A 22104-nucleotide genomic window follows, 5' to 3' on the forward strand; every position below is an offset into this window, starting at 1 on the left:
ATCCAACAAGACAAAGAATTCCTCAACCTACCTACATCTCCCTTAAGGGACGCACTGAAGTTCACATTGTAACTTGTTTAGTAACGCCTTCAAGTCTTCCACGCGCCAAACTTCACTCCCCAAGACTTGCTTTTCTCCTCTCGATTGGCCAGCGAGATGCCACTCCAAGCCCTTTTCTCCTGTGGCAAGCACCTTCTCCAGCTTCAAGTCTCAGTCCCGCCCCCTCGCCCCCACCGACAGCCACTGATTGGTAGAGATGGGTGCACTCCACGTGAGGCACGCTAGGCTGAGGCGAAGAGCCCGAGGCTCGGAGGCGCGAGGACTGCACGAGCGCCACTGGCCACGCCCTGCCCCGTCCGGCCCCGCGGCGGCTCCTCTGGTCACTGCTTCCGCCCGCAGCGCCGATCCAAAGCTCTGGCGGCGGTTTGTGCTGTTGGTCCAGGGATTTTAGGTCTGGCCTTTGAAGACCCGACGGGGTGAGACGGGAATGGGAGCTGCGGGGGTGACCGGCAAACCGCTGCCAACGGCCGCAGTCGGGGGTGCCCTCGCGCTGGGTCCGGGGCGCCACCGTCGGGCGGCGTCCGCGGGCTGGCCTGCGTGGCCGCCTCGTCGACGGGGGCCTCGGGGGCCTCGGGCTCTCTGCGCGGTCGCCCCGTCGACAGCGGCTTCGGGGCCTCGGGCTCCCTGCGCGACCGCTCAGTCCGTAGAAGCTCCGGGGCCTCGGGCTCCCTGCGCGGCCGCTCAGTCCATAGAAGCTCCGGGGCCTCGGGCTCCTGGCCGCCGCTTCCGACCTCGCTAGTCTCGGGCTCGCCGCGCCACCCGAAGTTCCTAGTGGGACCGGCCTCGAACTTTCCGCCTCCCCGACTGGGAACGGGCCGGGCTGCGGAGGGCATCTGCGTGAGTGGTTGTCGGGAGCCAACTGCCCGACGGGCCCGCTAACGCTCGCAGTGCAGCCTGGGGTGCGGGAGGACCACGGAGCCAGTGCAAGGGCCGGGTGGATGCTGGAGGGTCCTGGCCTCCAGCAGGGTGGACTACCTTTCTGGTGAATGAGAGGGGACCCCAGTGGACTCTAAAAATACACCCAATTTAAGCCTTCCGGAACTAAGTTAAAACCAAGAGCCACCATAGGTAGCATAAAGAATCCCCGTCATTTATGAATATGCTTGTGGAAATAGGCTAATTTAAATAACTAGCAATTTTCATTTCTAGGGTCAGGGCAATGAGGTGAAAAACTTCCTTTGTAGTCTTTTCGGAATTAAGCTTACTTAGCGCTGTAATAGGTAGATTAGTTTTTAAGTGTACTTGTTTAAAATATTGTCTTAACCACTAATTATATACCACTGAGGACATACAGATCCTGTTAGCACTGTATTTGCCAAATACCAACTGATGCCCTATTTCCTGCCTGTGATCTTGTTTTAAGAGCTAATTTTCCTATCAGAGTCTTGGATTTTAATATTAGTGCCAAAAATTATAAAGCAGCTCATGTAAAGTGCAAACATTCTTATAAGGTAAGAAATATTAAAACCAACAATATGTTCAACTATATTGTATGGCTGAAGTTATGCTTTACGCGTTCAGTGGCACGTTATTTTGTTGTTTTTGTTTGTTTGTTTTATTGTTTTGGTTGGTGGAAAGCTTATCATAACTTAAGAAAGGATTGCAAATAAGTAATTTGTGTAAATTTAAAATCTTAATTAACATAAAATGTTACTTTAGCATCTGATGTTTGGCAAGGTAAAAAGATGAGAAAAATGTGATTTCTGTGTTCAAATTAATAAGCTTTCAAATGACACTATAGAAAAGCAAGTGAGAAATGATAGCTAGTATATTTAGTTAGGAAAGCATTTGTAGATATCTTTTATAAATTCAAAAAGCACATAGCTTTTGTGATTAGTATTTAAAATTTATTTTCAGTGTGATTTGAAACAAATTTTACATGTGTGAGTGCAGAGCTTGCATGAAAGTTGGGACAACTTTCAGGAGTTGATTCTCTCCCTTGTGGAGCTCAGAGGTGGAACTCAAGTTCTCAGGCTTGAGTAGCAGGTGGTTTAACTCACTGCATAGTGTGACCCCCAATAGTTTTTCTAAATAGTTTGTTTCTTTTTATCATCTTAAATTTAAGCTGGTTCTACATGCCTGAAATACCTAGTACTAAAAGTTTTAAACATATTTCACCTTTGCAATCAAACATACTCATTATAATAGAAATAGTTTAAAATGAAATGGAACTGATCCGTCTCTAAACTTGCATTTATAAATTGTTTTAGATGCATAGGACCACATTTTTTTTTAAATATGTTGTCTGAAGTACCCTGTCTCACTAAAATAAATATTTCTCAAAATTGGCATTAGCCAGCTCAGTAACATCTGAAGAAATCTGGAATTTAACATTCACAAGATAGAAATCACAAAAATATAATGTGCTTTGTAGAAAAGAGGTTTTATGTCTTAAATTATTAAACTACACATAATTTGAAGACTTAAACTTTATATAATGTTCACCTTTATAGTCCGAGAAAATTTTGTGATAATGCAGATGATGTTTTAGTTTGAGTTAGAATACAAATAGAACAAAATTCTTTTGACAAGTAATTTTTTTCTATATGTTTAGAAAAAATGATATACTTGTCGGTTTTTCACTACATTCTTTCTGAAAGACAATACAAATGTGAACGATACATAGACACATACGTAGTGTGTAATTTTTGTGTATGATGTGTGTGCACAGGAGTACAGTTGCCTTAGAAGGTCAGAGGCATCAAATCCACTGGAGCTGGACTTATATGCCATAGGCAACGTATACCTGAATTATAGGGGAGGGCACACATTTAGTGCTAATACAGGTTCAAGATCTTTTTCTACTTCTGTTTAAGTTGGACAAACCTAAATACGATAAGGAGAGATGAGGTGGTGTCTCTTATTCTGAAACAAGCAAGGGAGGAAGATGAAAGCTGTTAGTGATGCAGTAGTTGAGCCTTTAAAATGTAGCATTATTGTGTAAATAATCCCAGCAATTGAGAGGCTGGAGCAGTTCAAGGACGCCTGGGCTAATAACAAGATTCCTCCTTTGCAGAGTTTCACGGAGGCATTTGCAGATGAATATTCAGATTGAAATTGTGTTCGTGGGTGGGGTATTCTGTGTCATGATAGAACAGTGTTGAGTAAGACATTGAAGATTTCTGGTTTTAATCACTGTTCTGCGCATACTAGATGGCCTTTCTTGTTTGGTTTGGTTTTAGTTTTTGTTTGCTTTTTCATTTTTATTTTATTTATTTAATTTTGCAGGGAGGGTTTCACTATGTATATCCATGGCTATCCTGGAACTCCTCAGGTAGACCAAACTACCTTCATACTCACAGAGATCTGCCTGCCTTTGCCTCTAGAGTGCTGGGATTAAAGTTCAGTGCCATCAGATTAGGCCAGACTAGGAGAATTTAAAAGTGTTTTCTGATTTTATTTGGACAGGTGAATGCTATTTTCTCTCTGTGTGTTGTTTCCTTTGGCACTGGCCACTATTTAGTTATTTTGAGCATGAGTCTCTTCATTGAATGGTAACTGGAGCTGTTTGATTAGCCATCTCTAGAGATCTATCAGATTTTTTCTTAAATATGAGTTCTGGAGCTGGAACCCATGTTCAAACACTTTTCTGATTGATCTGTCGCCCTGACACTTTTTTTTAAATATAAGAGTAATGTCTGAAGGAAAGTTGGCAAAGTAGGGAGTTTGATGGATGTGACACAAGTGGGTAGAAATAAAGTGAGGGAACACTTTCACAGATAAATACCTAATGTGGTTATCTGTCCCACAGGTTATAATTTTACCCGTGTTTGTCTCTGTGATTTTAAATGAGCAAGAATAGTATTTACTCAGGATTATTAAAAGGAGTAAATGGGATATCATCCAAGTCATGTGAAATCCTAACGACTCTTCAGTTTCTTCATTGAGTATGCATCGTGTATCATAGTACTATGTGGTAGTAGGGAAGGAAATAAGGACTGTACCTTAAGGGCTGGTGGGGGCTGAGGGAAGGAGAGTGTAGAGGTAGAAGAGGAGGCAGTTGGTTATCACAACACTATGAGGTGGTTCTATAATAAAAGTAGATACTAAGGAATACCTAACTTTGTGTTTGAGCTTTGTCTTGGAGAAAATTAATAGTAAGCAAATCAAAGGAAGTTGAGAAAGCTCATGGGGTCAGTGAACATCAGGGATGATGGATGAGAGTGTGGCACATTTGAGAAGTCACAAATAAGTGTGTATTGCTTTGGGTACATAAGAAGTGAAGTTGGGAAGGGAAACTCAGAGAAGGAACATTAGGGGTGGTGAGCCATGCTTGCAGTCTCAGCACTTGGGAGGGTTGCTCTGGGTTGAAGAGAAGCCTGGGTGGTAGAGGTAGCAAGATCCTGTCTCAAACCAAACATAAAGAGAATCTGCCTGAGAGAGCTCTTTAAAAAGAATACACAGACAAGTGAGAAGGTAATGTGTATTTTCACCAATGATGCCAGTTTTTAGTTTCTTGTAAATTGCCCCATAATTTTTATGTGCCCATGTAAAAAAAAAAAAAAAAACTCTTGACAGTATATATGCTTATCTAAAAACCAAACATTTACAATTGATCTTGTAGTGAATTCCTTGTTCTCTATAGTATTCTTTCAAGTTTTTCTATATTTAGTACATACAAAGGCATGATATTCTTTTAAAAAATTTTTATTATGTATATTTAGCCAACATATGTGTATGTGCATCACATGCATACTCACAGAAGTCAGAAGAAAGCATCTGATCCCCTGGAACTGTAATTATAGATGACTGTGAATCACCATATAGGTGCTGAGAATCGAACTCTGCTCCACTTGAAAGAGCAACAAGCGCTCTTAACCCCTGAGCATGTCTCCATGTTTAGGCATGAACATGCCATTGTCTAGTTATATGATGATTTTTAACCTAGTTTGTATAATCTGTTGATAGTTATTTGAGTTATTTGTAAGTTATTGCTTTTATATACAGTGATCATTGAATTTGTGAATATCTTTGTATATTTGGGCAATTCTATCTTACATTCTTACATTCTTACATTCTTGTAGCTTACATTCTTGGGTTACCAGGTACACGTGTATTTTGTATTTCACAGAATTTGCCAAATATTGTTATAAAAAGAAGTTGCTAGTCTGAAGTGTAACTGCAAACAGTCCATGAAGAATTATTTTTTCTAAAGTTTTTGTAGGAATTTAAGATACTAAGGAAAATGTGTTGACATCTCAGAGATCGGGCCACAAGAAATCTGTGGCTGTTTTGTTTGGTCTATAGAGGTCTATTAATGTTCCAGTTTTTAAATTTGAGAGATTTCACATTAAAAATCTGAATTTATGGCTTCTTTTAAAAAATCAGAACATTTACTATTTTGGGGTAGCTTAGGTTCTTGTTTCTATAATAAAGTATGCTGGCAATATCAATTTAGGGGAGAATTATTTGGCTCACATATCAGTAGCACAGTTCATCTTTCAGGGAAGTCAAGAAGGCTTCCAGTTTGAAGTGATTGGTAACATTACATCTATTGTCAGGAAGCAAGAGAAGAGGGGAATTCTCTCAGTTCATTTTCCATACTTCATATAGTCCAGGATCCACTTAAAATTGAGATGGACTTCTAAATCAGTTAACATAATCCAGATTATTCCTCCAAGAGCATGTCCAGAGATTGGTTTTTCAGGTGATTCTGGATACTGACAAGTTGGCAATTAATACTACTCACCACAGTGAAAAAAGTACATTTCCTCATGTTAACAGTTTGCTCGAGTTTTGTAGATACTACCTTTTTTACATAATAAACAGAAATTATAGTTGAACATGGGGCCTCAAATTTGTTCTTTAAACATTTGTTGGATTTGGATTGATCATTTAATAGATACTCAAATTTTATATGTCCCAAACTGAGCTATATCCATCCACAAAATCTGGTCAGCATTCTTCTTTTATTGCTCCAGCTCAAAGTTTGCTTGTATACTCTATTTTGACTCTCATTTCATGAAGTCTGAAAATTCTCTAGGATGTACCTTTAAAGAAGAATGATTCTTACATGTTGCACCTCAGATTTTGTCTCTGTCATCTTCATCACTTCACCTACATAGTGGTAGTCAATAAGACTGGACAATCAAATTATTTCTGTGCTCACAATTTTCGATGATTCTCATTTAATTCCATATGAAATCAATTGAAGTTACCAAGCTTAAAAGGCAAATGTGCCTTGGTAGTTGTTACTGTCCTGAGCATTTTCCCCACTTTCATGTGTTCTTTTGCTATATATTACAAAAGCCCGACAACTTTATCCATGGTCTTGCCCTCTGTGTGTGTCTGTCTGTCTCTGTCTATCTCTCTGTCTCTCTGTATGTGGCGTTCTTACCTATAGGTGCATGTGTAGGTGCTTTGATTCTTAGATGAAAGCTTCCATGTTTCTCTTCTCCATGAGGCTCATCCTGGCTCTCCTATTTAAAATTGTACACTGATCTCTAGAGGAACAGACCAGTAGAATGAATATATATCCAAAGGATATTTATTATATCGACTTACATGATGCAGTCTTGGTGGTCCAGTAGTGGCTAACTTCACACTGGAGAGGCCAAGAACCTGATAGCTTTTCAGTCCAGTCATCTGCTGAGATGACTCAACAGTCCCAGTCTGGTGAGGAACATGTGGAGGATTCCTGGAGACCCACTCATCTTTGGTCCATGCTGGAAGGCCAAGAAGCTGGGTTCCAATATCAGTGGGCAGTGCATCAGTGCTTCTGATATTTGGGCCATCCTTGGAAGGACATCTCACCAGGCAGAACTTCCCACTTCATCATCAACCAGTTAACATAATAAAGAAAATCCCTCACAGGTGTGCCCAGAAATTAACGTAGAGAAATTTTCACAATGTATACAGAGGTTTGTCTCATTAGTGGTTATAGAGCAGTGGCTCTCAACCTTCCTAATGATTTGACCCTTTAATATAGTTTCTTATGTTACACTGATCCCCAGCCATAAAGTAGTTTTTGTTGCTACTTCATAACTGCAATTTCATACTGTTTTGAGTTGTAATATAAACTTGTATTTTCCAGTGGTCTTAGGCAACTCCTGTGAAAGGGTCATTTAAACCCCCAAATGGGTCACTACTCACAGGTATTAACCATCACACCTGTCTCTGCCAACCTCCACCTGCCACATATCTTTATCCTGACCCCCTGGTAACATTGTCATTCTTATAAATTATATGATGTATGAATAGATTGTTTTATGAACTAGTCTATAAGTTATAAGAGTTTTTTTATAAGAGTTTTTGGTGGTAATTTACTGTTATATCCCAGAAATAAGGGACACGGTTGATACTCAGTAACTACTTCTACTCAGTACACAAGACGTTGTATGTCAGAATAATTTTCTTGGCAAGGGTGAGAGTTTGAGATCAAGGTGACCTGGTTTTGAATTCTGTATATACCACTTTCTGGCTCTGAGATCTTGGGCAGTAGAGTTGCTCTGGGTTTGTTTGTTTCCTTCTTTCTTCTCTGATAAGGGCATACAGCTTTTATTACTTGTAGGAGTTAGAGATGATACTAATGCCTTTGTGTTTATAATAAACATGCAAAAGTACACGTCACATTATTCTTTGCCTGTTTGTAATTGGCATTGCAGTTTTGGTTTGAAGCCAGTTATTGTACAGATAAACTGAATAACTACTTTCTATAGTTATTTGCATATATGAGTTGATATGAACTATTCAAATATATGCATAAATTAAGTTTTCTGAATAATTGTTTTAAGATAAGAAAGCATCCTAATCCTTTTACTTAGTCATTAGCTGATTTGTCAAATATTTCCTTTTATTCTTCATAAAATATTTGTGTGAACAATAAAGGTTTATCAGCATATTACAGATGAAGAGTCTGAAGTACAGTAAAACTAATAATTTACTCTATTTTATAGCTAGTGAGTGAAAAGAAAGGTCATGAACTCAAGCCGTCTTGCTATAGACTCATGCTTACCTCTGAAGCACTAGATGAGCGCTATGGTGATAGTCTCCCTTGCTCTAGACCAGTGGCTCTCAACCTCCATGATACTGTGACTCTTTAATACAGAGCCTCATGATGTAGTGATCCCAACCTTAAAATGATTTTGTTGCTCCTTTATAACTGTAATTTTGCTACTGTTAATGAATTATAAATATCTGATCTGCAGGATGTATGATGTGATCCACAGGTTGAGAACCACTGCCCTAGAATAAACTGGTGGCATCATCTCCAGTCCCATCCCCTCCAGAATTCACTGTGAACCTTTGCACCAGTGCTTGTAGGTTGGAGTTTGTATTTGTTGTGTCACACCTACACCACTTTGAGAAATGAAAGTTGTTTCTGAATGTTTCTGAAAAAAAAAAAGTGCAACCTATGTCAACACTTTGAGCGTCTAAAAGATACAGCCATTCTCATATCTATCAAGGCACTTATTTGAGCCTTATGGAAATTTTTAGTAGCCCTTTTACATACTATGTTAGTCTAACTTACAAAAATTCTTGTGAGAACTTATGTTGGTATGTCTGTTTAAATGAATAATGTATAAAGAAATGAAGTTGTCCAAGTTATATAGGGAAAAAAGGCTAAAATTGAGGTGCACTGGCTTAAAATTTTTATTTTTTTCCATCTTAAAATAATAACCAGGCACAGCTCTGCTTAGCTTCTAAGATTACACAAGATTGGCCATGGTCAGGGTAGTATGGCCAAGGACTAAATGGAATTTTAACAATGCTATACTACAGTGGCCTGGTTTTCATTTTATAATTAGGAAGATTATATTTGCAGCCAAGAAATTTTTCAGTTTACTCTCCATAATAAGAATTTAAAATTTTTAAATTATTCATAATAATGGTATGTGAGAGATGCCTGCAAGGTTGATCATTAGGAAATACAAATATGGTAATTTAAAAATTAACAAATAGTAGGGAGTTAAGTCAGTTGGAGAAGTACTTGTCATGTCAGTATGAGGACTTAAGTTTGATCCGAGTTTAAAGAAAAAACAACAAAAATAACTAGACATGGTGGCATGTGCTTATTCCAGCACCAGAGGAATGACACCCAAGGTTGATTATTGGCTTCCATATGCATAGATGTGCATGAGCATGCTCACTGTCGCACGTGAAATCATACACACACATATATACAGTTCATATAGGATGCTGAAGAATGTTCCTATTCATCCAGCTAATAAAAGTCTCTTAGGCTGATGGCAAATCGGATATCACGTTAGCTCCTGTTTCTTCTCAGATGACTGGTAATGGCGTGTTTCTATTCATTCTGGTAATATCTAGTAGATAGGAATGGGAAGATATGAAGGCTTTGTTTCTGGAAACTGTTGAAACTCTTGAAGATTGCTGAGAACATGAAGGTCATGTACATCTGACAAGTGTGGTATTTGTACTCACAGAAAAGATACAGTTGCCCCATATGGCAGAATTATTTAAAACCCTGGCCATGTAGATTGGAGGTAACCTTGGATTCGTTGATGGAAGTATATTTTGCTACTTTGTGGGTTTCTTTTTACCTGACTCTCACTTCTGATTTCTCATTCTTTCTTTATTCTGTTTTCCTTTACTTCTCTTTCTCCTACTTAGACTATCTAAAGGTACTGCTTAATAGAAGAGTAGCTTGAAAAACAATTTTCCAGTTTCTATTACAGTGAACTGGAGACTGCATTGGCAGATCTTAAAGAATAGTAGTGAAGGTTAGTCACCATACCTGCCAGCCACAACTGTCTGGCTTCATGGAATCCAAATAAATGCTCCCCAGACAACTGGAGCTGTGCTATGAGCTTACAGTTATTTGACTTTGTTTTAGGAATTACAGCCATGAATGAAGAAAACACCGATGGAACAAATGGATGCAGTAAAGTACGTACTGGCACTCAGAATGAAGCTGCATTGCTGGCTCTGATGGAAAAGACTGGCTACAACATGGTCCAAGAAAATGGGCAAAGGAAATTTGGTGGTCCTCCTCCAGGTGGGGGTTTGCTTATACATGTTTAAATTAAATCTTTAACATAGTCATTTAGATGAAGTGTAATCCTCAAAAGCATCCCAGCCAGTCTCAGGCATGATTTATGATTTTGAAAGAGGTTATGAATTTATTTAAAATATTACTCTTATTTAAGAAGTAGTTGAGAAATACCTTGGTTTGGATTGTTTGGATTAAGAAATAAATCATGATTCAGAGCATTGGGGAAAAGTATACTCAAGGCACTACAGACAAGTCATTTGGGGAGGAATTTGAAGGAGCAGTGAGTAGAGGCATAGTGCTTCTATAGCCAGATTCAAATAGGCAAGGTGCCTTACCATTCTAGGAATGCATTCCCTTTTCTCAGAGTCTGAAAATGATTACACAGAACTCTGCCTTCTAGTCTCCTCAGTACTGCTCCCTCACTAGCATCCCTCACTACTGCTCTCCTCTGTATTGTACACTTCAGGCAGGAAGGCATCTGTATTGCAGTTTTCTCCTCTCCCTGATAATCTTTGTAATTAACTCTGTTTCACTTAGGTCATTGTATAAACTTTGCGTTCAGAGATTTACCTATATTATTAATAATAACACCCCTTATATAGCTGTATTTTTCTCACAGAATTTTATCATTTACATTGTTTTCTAGACTCTTGTTAAAATATGCTTTAGAAGGGAAGGAACTTTGTTTTTGTACTTCAATACTTAGAGTACTGCTTGTAGACAATTTGTTAAGTGAGTAAATGATTCAATTATGAATGTAGCTTTGTAGAATTTAATTTTTAGTGTTTATCTTTATTTTTCAGGTTGGGAAGGTCCACCTCCCCCTAGAGGTTGTGAAGTTTTTGTTGGAAAAATACCTCGTGATATGTATGAAGATGAATTGGTTCCTGTATTTGAAAGAGCTGGGAAGATATATGAATTTCGACTGATGATGGAATTTAGTGGTGAAAATAGAGGTTATGCTTTTGTGATGTATACTACTAAAGAAGAAGCCCAGTTAGCCATCCGGATTCTTAACAATTATGAGATTCGACCAGGGAAGTTCATTGGTGTGTGTGTAAGCTTAGATAATTGCAGATTATTTATTGGAGCAATTCCCAAAGAAAAGAAAAAGGAAGAAATTTTGGATGAAATGAAGAAAGTTACAGAAGGTGTTGTAGATGTGATTGTTTATCCAAGTGCAACTGACAAAACCAAGAACCGTGGTTTTGCCTTTGTTGAGTATGAGTCTCACAGAGCTGCTGCTATGGCCAGGAGAAAGCTGATTCCAGGTAAGATAGTCCTTTCAAAGGTTACTTTACACATTAATCCCATTATAAACCAGAAAAAGCATCAGTACATTTAGAACATTATTATAAAGCTATGTAATGCCACGTGAAAAGGAATAAAGAATTGTTTCATTGAGGAAGTAAATTAAATGACTATAAAGTACAGAAAATTGTTCCTACAAAATAAGTTACATTTGCAAATTACTGAATGTATCTATACTTTAACTGATACTTTAATGTGTATGTAACTTTAACTTTGTTGATTATGTTTAGTAAAAATCCAGAGAGCATTATTTCATTATTGCAATAATCTTTAAAGTCTTGTCTTACCAACTCTTGAAGTCTGTCATACGTTCTGATTAGGTTTGCTTTAATAAAAACTTTGATGTGAATAGGCACAAGTTTTTAATCAGGTTTATTGGTATGTGCTTGAGTTTCTGTTGACTTGGAGCTATTACTATATGTTGCTCTTTAGACTTGTATTCTTTGCTCTAGTTACCTTCAAATTAATTCATGCATTTTTTTTTCAGGAACATTTCAACTCTGGGGCCATACCATTCAGGTAGATTGGGCTGATCCAGAGAAAGAAGTTGATGAGGAAACCATGCAGAGAGTTAAAGTTCTCTATGTAAGAAATCTAATGATCTCAACCACAGAGGAAACAATTAAAGCAGAATTCAATAAATTCAAGCCTGGTGCAGTGGAACGAGTAAAGAAACTTAGAGATTATGCATTTGTTCACTTTTTCAACCGAGAAGATGCAGTGGCTGCTATGTCTGTTATGAATGGAAAATGCATTGATGGAGCCAGCATTGAGGTAACCCTGGCAAAGCCAGTAAATAAAGAAAATACTTGGCGACAGCATCTTAATGGCCAGATCAGCCCCAATTCTGAAAACCTACTTGTGTATGCTAACAAGGAAGAGAGTCACTCCAAAAGTCTAGGCAAGCCACCAACTCTCCCCACTCGTCTCAATGGTCAGCATAGTCCAAGCCCCCCTGAGATTGAAAGATGTACTTATCCTTTTTTTCCTGGAACAAAGCTTACCCCAATTAGTATGTATTCTTTAAAATCCAATCATTTTAATTCTGCAGTGATGCATTTGGATTATTACTGCAACAAAAATAATTGGGCACCACCAGAATATTATTTATATTCAACAACCAGTCAGGATGGAAAAGTACTCTTGGTGTATAAGATAGTTATTCCTGCAATTGCAAATGGATCCCAGAGTTACTTCATGCCAGATAAACTCTGCACAACGCTGGAGGATGCAAAGGAGCTGGCAGCTCAATTTACGCTGCTTCATTTGGGTAAGTTTAGAAGTACTTGATGTGTTGACATGAGAGAATACTGTGGTAGATAAACAGTTGTTGCTTTGAACTCTGAACATTAGTAGTGGTGAGTCTTCACGTTTTATCTCATTTTTCTGAGACCAGAGCAGGAGGACCACAGGTTCAAAACTCACAGCTTTCCTGAGACTTGGCTCCTGTATAATTTTCCTGCATACTACTTTTTAAGTACTACTAACTTAGAGGGAAGTGGAGTTTTGGTTATAAAGTTAAGGCTCTGTTTCATTATTTTATTCTTTCTTAATGGCTAATCTTTATTTGATAAAAAAGTCTGACATATGTTACAGAATTTGTTATGTGGACCAGTTTTTAATGCTATCCCTACATCTTTGGTGAAGTCTACACAGTGAATTTCTGGTAGGAAAGGTTAAAGATTCACAAAATCACAGATATTTCATTTGGGTCATGTGTAGACATAGCTTTATGCTCACCAATCTGGAAATTTGTAGTTATGACTCATGAAAGGCAAAAAGCATCATTAAGAAATGTTGATAACAATTCTCTTCAAATTTTATGTTTTTAAACATAAAATTTTTTTCTTACATGTTGGCGGAATGACTTGAGAATCAGAGTATATAAAATATGCTTGCTTGATACTCTAAAGAAAAAGGCATTGTAACCCTTCAGGGTTGTCCTAATACTTCTGATGTTTATAGCATATTTTTAAGTACACAAGGGTCTGCCCATCCATTTACCATGTAAGGATAAGATTTCACGTGGAGTCAGGAGCTCGTCATTAGTGGAGATATTTTTAAATTTAGTCCTAATGCTGTATTTAACTATTACTGATCTAAGAAAAGATAGAGTATTAATAATTTGTTTTGTTTAGTGATAAAATTAGCTGTGTGTCTTAATTATGGTTTCTATTGCTCTGATAAAATGCTGTGGTCAAAGCAACCTGGGAAGGAAAGGGTTTATATAGTTTACACTTCCATAATGCAGTCTGTCATTTAAGGAAATCAGTACAGGAACTCAAGCAGGAACCTGGAGGCAAGAGGACTTGAAGGAATGGTGTTTATTGGCTCTGTCCACATGGCTTGTTCAGTCTGCTTTCTTACAGCACCTAGGGCTGCCAGTCCAGGGATGGCACCATCCAGTTAGGTGGGCCTTCTCACAGTAATCATATATTAAGAAAATTTACCATAAGCCTGCCCACAGGCCAGTTTGGTGGGACAGTTTCTCAATAGAGAGTCCTTTTTCCTTAATGAGTCTAGCTTGTATCAAGTTGACATAAAATTAGCCAGTACCCTGGCAGATGTGTCCACCCTGTCACATTTGGCACAGTATTGTCATGCACAGCATTCTCACTTAAGAGCTGCACAATTGAGGTTAAACATTTTCAAAACAAATCTCAATGTTTAGAGTACATTTACATTTTGTGTTTGACTATATTCATAGTGAGCCTGGTATATATGCATTCCACATGTCACAGATTAGACACCACATGTTACAATGTGTCTGCAGATTTAAGTCACTTATTTTGAATTTTATTAGTGTCGTATCAGAACTTTTAGTTAAAAAATCAGAAGTTTGTATTTTATGTATGTTTTCTTGTTTCTGTTCAGGGAGAAGATTTAATAGAATATGATTAGTATATATTTTAAAAAATTGAGCTGAGATGTAGTCTTAGCGGATGGATGACCCTGTGTTAAATCCTCAGGCTTTCAAAAAATTATTGTAAACCCTAGAGCTTATTAGGGCACAGTGACCAGGTCTGAGGATGTAAGTAGGGAACACAATACAGCAATACTTACTGTGCGTGACTAGAGTCTAAATGGAGGCTGTTGACAATCCTGTTCAGAGAAGCAAGGGACAAGAGAGAAAGGAAGTGGAAAATCTACATCAGGAATCTAGAAAGCCTTGGTCAGAAAGCATATGTGAGGCCTTTAAAGATCTTAAAGCAGGGTCAGGATATGTGTGTAGATAGGAGGTGCTGTGTGCTATGTGGAGCTTAAATAACAGCGTTCTTGCTTGCTCCTTCCTTTAGTAATGTTGGATCCTTATTGGCAGGTCTTACAGGGCTGAGGCCTTCCTGTCTAGCACAGCCTTTCCCTTAGGTAAAAGGTGAAGGGTTTATACCACAGTTGAGGCTAGTTAGTGGCAATGATGTATTCTAGGAGGTGATAGTTAGGTGAAATGTGTCTCATACTTTCCTCTACCAATCACTAGTTTTTGCTTTCTTGAGGTTGTTACTTATAAGAATAAGTAAGAGTGACTCAGGTAGAGTTTTTAATAATTAATACATTTTGGCTGTATTTTTAAAAAGCATTTCAGAAATTTAATTTCATAGATAGTATGAGTTACTTAAAGATACCTTCTTTGGATATATTTTCTTAGAATATGGTATTTCTTTAACCTTATCAATTTGGTGTTTTTTTTCAGTCATTATCCATTTTTATCTTGGTGTGTTTTTAAAATGACATTGCTAAACTGTCTATTTACCACCAAGCTAAACCCAGTCTGACCAGGTGAGCTTTGGCAATCTTGTATGTGATATAAACAATCATTTAGCTGTTTCTTTTTCATCTCTTCAAGAATCTGCTGTTAATATACATATAGTTTCCATATAATCTTTGACTTGCTGTCTTTGTTTCTCAAGTTAGAAAGCTTCAATAGGAGTAAAAGATGTTACATGTTTAAATGACCATTTGTTTTGAAACAAAACCCAAAACAAAGCAGTTCTTCAGGGATAGTAGACACCTGAAAGTATTGGAAGCCATGCTGTTCACTTCAAGTGACTTTTGATCAGAAGAACCTTATAGTAGTTAAAAATGTACAAGTTAAATGCTGTAGTTTCTGTCCTAACTGCAGCAAACTCTCTTCTGATGAAAATAGCTTTGGTAGAAAGAAGACCAAGTTGGGGTGGGGGGAGGGTTAATCACCAATAGAACCTTTTATTCTCACCTCAGAGTTAGAGCCTGTCACTGTGTTTATATCAGAAGAACTTTCCTCACCTCAGTCATCCAATGAGAAAAGCATCCATTTACTTATTAAAATACAATGCTTATTTTTAAATATTAAAAAATACTTAAATTTCATTTCATGTGAAATAAGAAGGATATATTCAATAAGTTTACCTATTTATGTATGTAGGTTTCTGAGATAGGAGCTTGCTGTATTGACTCAAACTGGCCTTGAAACTTGCCTTCTTTCTGGTTCAAAGTCCTGAAGTTATCGAGTTTAGTGGATCAAATGCAGGCATGTAGGTTAGGTTGTATACTTAATGTTTGGTCAGTGGAGACACGGAAGATAATTGACTATCAGTTCTTTTTAAATGTGACTCTGTCTGTTCACACTTAAATTTTTTTTTCTTGAAAAACAAAGAGAGGAAGGGGGAATCAGGCTTCATATATGTTGCTGTGAATGAACTTATCAAGTAATGTCCTAACAAATCATTCCAGGCCAGGTGCGTCTCTCCTTGCTGCAGTGTGTGGTGCTCTCTGATACCAGCCACAGATTTGTTTTCTTGTGTGACCACTTGATGTTTTTAAAAGCAGGTTGAGGTTTTCTGCTGGAAAGATTCTTGAGGTAGCTCTAGGAAGGTATGCTTTGGTGATCTCTGGAATATTTTAAGAAGAATTGAGGGAATTCAGAAATATGACGTCAGTTACTTGAACTTTCCTTCGTTTTTCTCTTTGAAACAGTTTACAGTATGACTTTCTCAGCTGTATTTGCTTTTTCTCTGAGCAAGTAATTTTTCTAGATACTTCTAATTTGTTGAAAGTTTTATGTGTCAATGTTTATAGTTTTAGTATCACTGCTTTCTCTCTGATCTGCAGCCGATATGTACTTCGTCTTGTATCTGATTTGAAATGACACCTGGGTTTTTAGTTTTTTCTAATTGTTGAATGGACTTTTCTAAATATTTTATATAGTTGAATGGAATTTTGTAAATATTTTATTTTCTATCTTCACAAGTAAATCTGTTTTGTCACACAACTTTAGTTAGCTGCTGAGGAAAAAGTATTACTATTGTGAGTTTTTACCTGAAAGATTATTGGTGCTTTTTTTCTCATGAGCTTTTATTTCCAGATTGATGGGCAAAGTATAAAACATAAGCAGGGTTTTAGATTTAGAGACTTTGTCAATAAATTGTTTTGAAATAGAAAACTTTAGTTTTTTTATTAAAAATAATTCTAATAGATATTTAAGCTAAATATAAAATAATGGTTATAATACAATGGAAGTTGTCATTGTAAATAGAGGAAAATACTTTCAGAATATATTCTCAAGCTGATACTTAAAAGAATAAAATAGTTAAATTTGCTTTAAAATTTGTCTTGTTAAATGAGAAGCAGCCATCCATTTTAACATTTTCAGTTTTAACATTTTACACAACTCATTTTCGCATGACCAAATGATAAGACCAGAATTCCATGAACTCAACTATGTGTCTTTGGCCCCTTTAAGGTACTCTTTAAAGGGACTAGGTTTTTTGAAATGTATTCATAAATTTCTAGTGGAATTATCTTAAGATTCTTTGATGACCTTAATAATTATAATTTTTACTTGATAACACTTATTTTAATTAGTGGGCCACAAGTACTCTGCAGTTATATGAATGAAGCAGCTTAATGGAGGACTAGAACCAAAGCACAAACTCCTGTAGTTCCATTCAGCACCAACACTGTGAATGTAGACGGGGTAAAGTGATTTAGTGGTCAGACTTCAGCGCCTTCACCTCTGAAATGTTAGTGTTATTTGGACTCTTGAGATTTTTTGAGACTGTAGCTTTCTTAGCCTAAAACTTGATATGTAGACCAGGCTGGTCTTAAACTCACAAAAGATATTTCTGCCTCTCTCTCCTGAGTACTGGGATTACAGGAGTGTGTCACCATATCTGGGTTTCTAAGGATTTATAGTTTTGATTAAATTATTATTAAATTATTAAAGGGTATGTTCAAATATTTGTGCAACAATATTTGGGTTCTGATAATTTAAACTCATGAGTTTTTTCTAAGAGTTAACCCTTCATTGGCATTCTTTATTCAATTCAAAGCTTATGTATAACATTTTTGAGATAGGGTCTCAGTTGTGTAACTCAGTCTGTCCTAGAACATATTGTGTAGACCAGTCTTGCTTCAGACTCATGGAAATCTTCCTGCCCCAGCCTCCTGTATGCTCTGATTCATATTTTTTTTATAGCTGAACAACAGTATGAAAAAGTGAGTTAGTCACCCAGCTCATTTGTGATGGAGCAGCCTTTTGGTTATTTCCTTCCCTGAAATTTCCACCAACCTGCCTGGTCACCTACCTGCCCGCCCATCCATCCATCCATCCATCCATCCATCCATCCATCCATCCATCTCTCAATCTCTCATATCTGAGAAAGGCCTTCTCCGTAGCCCTGGCTGTCCTGTAGACCAGGCTAGTGTTGAACTCACAAAGATTTACCTACCTCTGCCTCCCAAGTGCTTGGATTAAAGGTGTGTACCACCACTGCACAGCATCCTGTAAATTACAGTCAAATCAAGATTATAAAAGTTATGTAGAAGTTTAGAAACATTTTTGTAGTAGTATCTAGAAAACTAGCGTTAAAGTATATCAGGGATATAATTGTTCTGTAGTTATATTTATTAACTTCTTAAAGTAGTTTTCTGTGATTTTGCTTATAAATTAAATTAGCTTAAACTTTTATAGTATAATTTCTTAGTATCTTTGTATGGTGTGTGGTGTGTGGTGTGTGTGTGTCTATGTTTTTGTCTGGGTCTGCAACTGCCATGGTCATCAGAATAACAGTCTACTTGAGGCAAGAAGGTAGTTTTCTTCAAAATGACTAAGTAGTCTGTATTGGCTAAAACTTAAGGAGTCTGATCAGGGTATTATTTTAGGTGAAAAATTCCCTGATGATACTAAATTCAATCCTATGTGCACAGTAAAGTTTAAGACTTTTCTGCCTTTCAAAGTCACTGCACTCATATGCACAGACCTAATATACACATAATTGAAACTTTGTGAAATGCATGTAACATCTTTTACATGTGACACCTTCCAAAAAGACAGGTTCTATAGATTGGCAACATTTTGAACAAAACTACCTTCTTGACTCCTGTAGACAGTTATTCTGATGACCATGGTGGTTGCAGACACACACACACACACACGGTACAAAGATACTAAGAAATTATACCATAAAAGATAAAGCTAACTTAATTTATAGGCAAAATCATAGACAATACAGATTTGGGTGAGTATGCTGACCCAAATGTCACCAACCTGTAAAGCATGTCCACTTGCAGCCTTCTGGGCAAATGGCAGGTAACATTCCTGTTTCCACTAGTACTTATTATCGGTGTACACGAGACCTCTGTCCCTCCAACATCTGTCTAACATATTCCTAAAAGTCTTGAATTATTATATTTATTTTCAACAGTAGCTATTTTGTATTGATAATAGATTTTCTAATTTTACCATTTAGCTGATATAATAGTTTAAAATTTTCCCTCATATTAAATATTCAAGTAGATTACAACACATGGTGGATGTTAACATCAATTCATAGTTCTGCCACATGGTGTCGCCAAAATTCATGATTTAAGGAGCTTTAAAATGAATATTTTTAATGTTTTTATTTTAAGCTCCTTTGTTTTCTTTTTGATTTTGTGCCTCACATACTAGTATGAGACATGAAAAAATAGCTTTCTTCAGCCTGTCATTTCTGCTTAATTATTGTTTAATATGCAACAACAGTTTATACTGAGGCAGTATAATGTCAGTGAACTAGTGACTAGTGAGCTAGTGACAGATGTCCACAGTAAGGGTTTTTACTGGCAAGAATTTATTTTGGGATTCTTCTTTTTCTTATTTATTTTATTTTATTTTTATTGGATATTTTATTTACTTTTCAGATGTTATCCCCTTTCCACATTCCCCCCCACCCAGAAACCCCCATCCCATCACCCCTCCTCCTGCTTCTATGAGGATGTGCCCCCACCCACCCACTTTCTTTTCTTCTTGTTGAGAAAGGGTTTATGAAGTCCCAGCTGGTCTCAAACTGCTGTTTAGTTAAGGTTGGCCTTAAATATCTAGTCCTTCTGCCTTTACCCCCCAAATACTGGGATTATGAATGTTTGTTACTGTATTAATCCATTTCATGTTTTCTCATATTCTAAAATTATTCTATATACCTTTGCTTATAGACATTGTTTAAAATCAGAGACTCCTAGTAGCTAGTGTCTAATGTATCACCAATCCTAGAGCTCATCCTTTTGTAGAGGTGTTTTCTATCCAAACTCTGGTAGCACATTACATCAAGAGTAGCAGGCTTGTCTATAGACTTACAGTTGTGCTTACAAGGAAGTGTTCTTTTAAGTGTTGTTATTGGATAGACTTGTATTAATTACATGTGAACCTTTTTTTGTCTTCTAGAAAGTTATACTTGAACTATAAAACCTGCATTGGATTTTTATATAGGCAGTAGCTCATACTTTATGGAAAAAATTTGCTGTGTAACTAAATATAACATTATGTATTGATTTGACCCAATAATCCCAGTATTGATAACACACTGATAATATAATTATTTGTATAAAATTCCCTCTGTAATTTAGACTAAAAAGTATGTAGGATGGGGGCAGGAAAGATAGCTGAAATGAAGAGTGCATGCTATTCTTAGAGAGGGCCCCCAGGGCTTTGTCCTCAGAACCCTTGTCAGGTGGCTCACAGCAACTCCATGGATTCACCACCACCCTCTTTTGGCTTTCAAGGTTACTGCACCCACATACATAGACCTAATATACACATAACTTTAAAAAGCTCATTAGACTAGGGCTGGCTGTATAGTTTAGTTGTACCCTTCATTCTTACTATCCTTGTCTGCTGCACAGTTAGTTCCCTTCTGCCCAGAAAAACTGTATAGGCCCACAATCATCACAAACCATTAACTGGTTGTAATTATATTGTCTGGTAATTTAATTGTTCATGGAACCATCCTTCTGTTGTGTGTTTAAAATAATGTAACTTGGAACTTGGATGCTCTCTCAGTGGAGAGATGCTAGCTTTGCAGAGGACCTGGGTTTGTTTCCTCCACAGAAGCTCAGCCATCTGCCCCTCCAATCCCAGAAGATCAGCTCTCCCTTCTGTCCTGTCCAGGCACTAGGCACATGGCACACACACCCTGTAGGTCAACACTGACCTAAAAATAAAAGCAAATAACATTTTTAAAAATACATGTTTCGTGTGTGTGTGTGTGTGTGTGTGTGTATGAACCACAGTAGTTGACCAATTAACATGAATTAGTAAAAATTGTCAACCCAGGATAGAGAACTTTAGCTTTCTTTTTTTAACTAAAAGAGCTGTCCGTGGTTATTTTTACTTATCTTGTGGTTTTGATTGTCCTTTATCATATTTTAAGTGTGTGTGTGTGTATTTCTTTTAACAATTTTTGATAATTCTGTTTTGCTTATAGATTATTTTAAGTACATGATGAGCCTATTAACTTATTTTTCATATTTATTTTATTAGTACATGTTCATATCTGCTTGTTCACTGGTCCAAACTGTAAAACCCATGAATGTTACATAACTGGCAGCATATGTGTCATATATGTGGATAGTTTCCCTCCCTTCTGCTCTACTCAATTGGGTTTTTTTGGGGGGGAGCTGAAGAGGGAGCAATTCTGTATTTATTAGATTCATTAAAAATTGGGAACACAGAATTCATAAGGTTCAGGTGAGCCATTATGAACCTTCAGTAGACAAGATTGGAATTGTGTATGACACTAAAAAAATTAAAATATTTTACAATGTTAGAGATTAGAGCAGAGAAATGTCTGAACTTAATGGGATCTGACCTAAGAGGAAAAATTATTTAATAGATTTCATTGTATGAAATTTAGGTGTACTATATATGAACATAGTGATTCCAGAACATGGGAAAATTATGTTTTTCTTTAAATTTTAGTGGGAAAGAGGAGAGTCTTAAGCAAAAATATGATTATATGCTCAGTAAAGTACTCCTAGTTCATAGGGTCTTTACCAACATGAAGAAGTCTTCCTCTGTTGTTTGTTTTGCCTGTGATATACTTAGTATTCTTGTTTTTAGTTCTCATTCCGAAATAATATATAGGTAGATATCTGTCACTTTTCTCAATTAGGTACCAGCATTTTTGAAAATCTTCTCTGAAGTCTGTCAGGTGATGGAGCGATGGTTCAGGTCTTAGAGTGTTTATGCAGTCACAAGGAACAGAGTTAGGATTCCAGCATCCACAGAATGAGCCTAGTGCTTGGTGAACACCTGTAACAGCTCCAAAAGATCTATTTTGGCCCATCTTTATGTGCACAGGCACATGTGTACACTCATGCTCACATATACACAAATAAACTTTTAAAGGGCCATTGATTGATTGATTGATTGATTGATTGATTGATTGACTGACTGATTGTGTGATTTGTGCTGTAGCCAGGGAGTTGCTGCATTAACTAACATTGGTTGAGGCAGATTGCCAGGCTCTCTCATAAATGTTTGAAAA

The 22104-nt window shown here is 37.2% G+C and overlaps 1 protein-coding gene across 2 annotated transcripts in view; it reads left to right on the plus strand.

Moving 5' to 3' along the window:
- Window positions 1-302: 302 nt before the first annotated feature.
- The window catches only part of Rbm46 (RNA binding motif protein 46), a 38428-nt gene continuing 16626 nt past the window's right edge, over window positions 303-22104 (plus strand). The window contains exons 1-4 of one of the 2 annotated variants that reach the window (XM_028789498.1): window positions 303-476; window positions 9857-10018; window positions 10819-11286; window positions 11814-12596. In XM_028789498.1, the coding sequence (XP_028645331.1) occupies window positions 9868-10018; window positions 10819-11286; window positions 11814-12596 (1402 nt within the window). In that variant the 5' untranslated portion in view covers window positions 303-476; window positions 9857-9867. The remainder of the gene's footprint in view (window positions 477-9856; window positions 10019-10818; window positions 11287-11813; window positions 12597-22104) is intronic. The other variant, XM_028789499.1, reaches the window with a different exon arrangement.

The sequence above is a fragment of the Grammomys surdaster genome, unplaced genomic scaffold (genome assembly GCF_004785775.1).
Source record: "Grammomys surdaster isolate TR1022 unplaced genomic scaffold, NIH_TR_1.0 125834, whole genome shotgun sequence".
Taxonomy (NCBI): Eukaryota; Metazoa; Chordata; class Mammalia; order Rodentia; family Muridae; genus Grammomys; species Grammomys surdaster.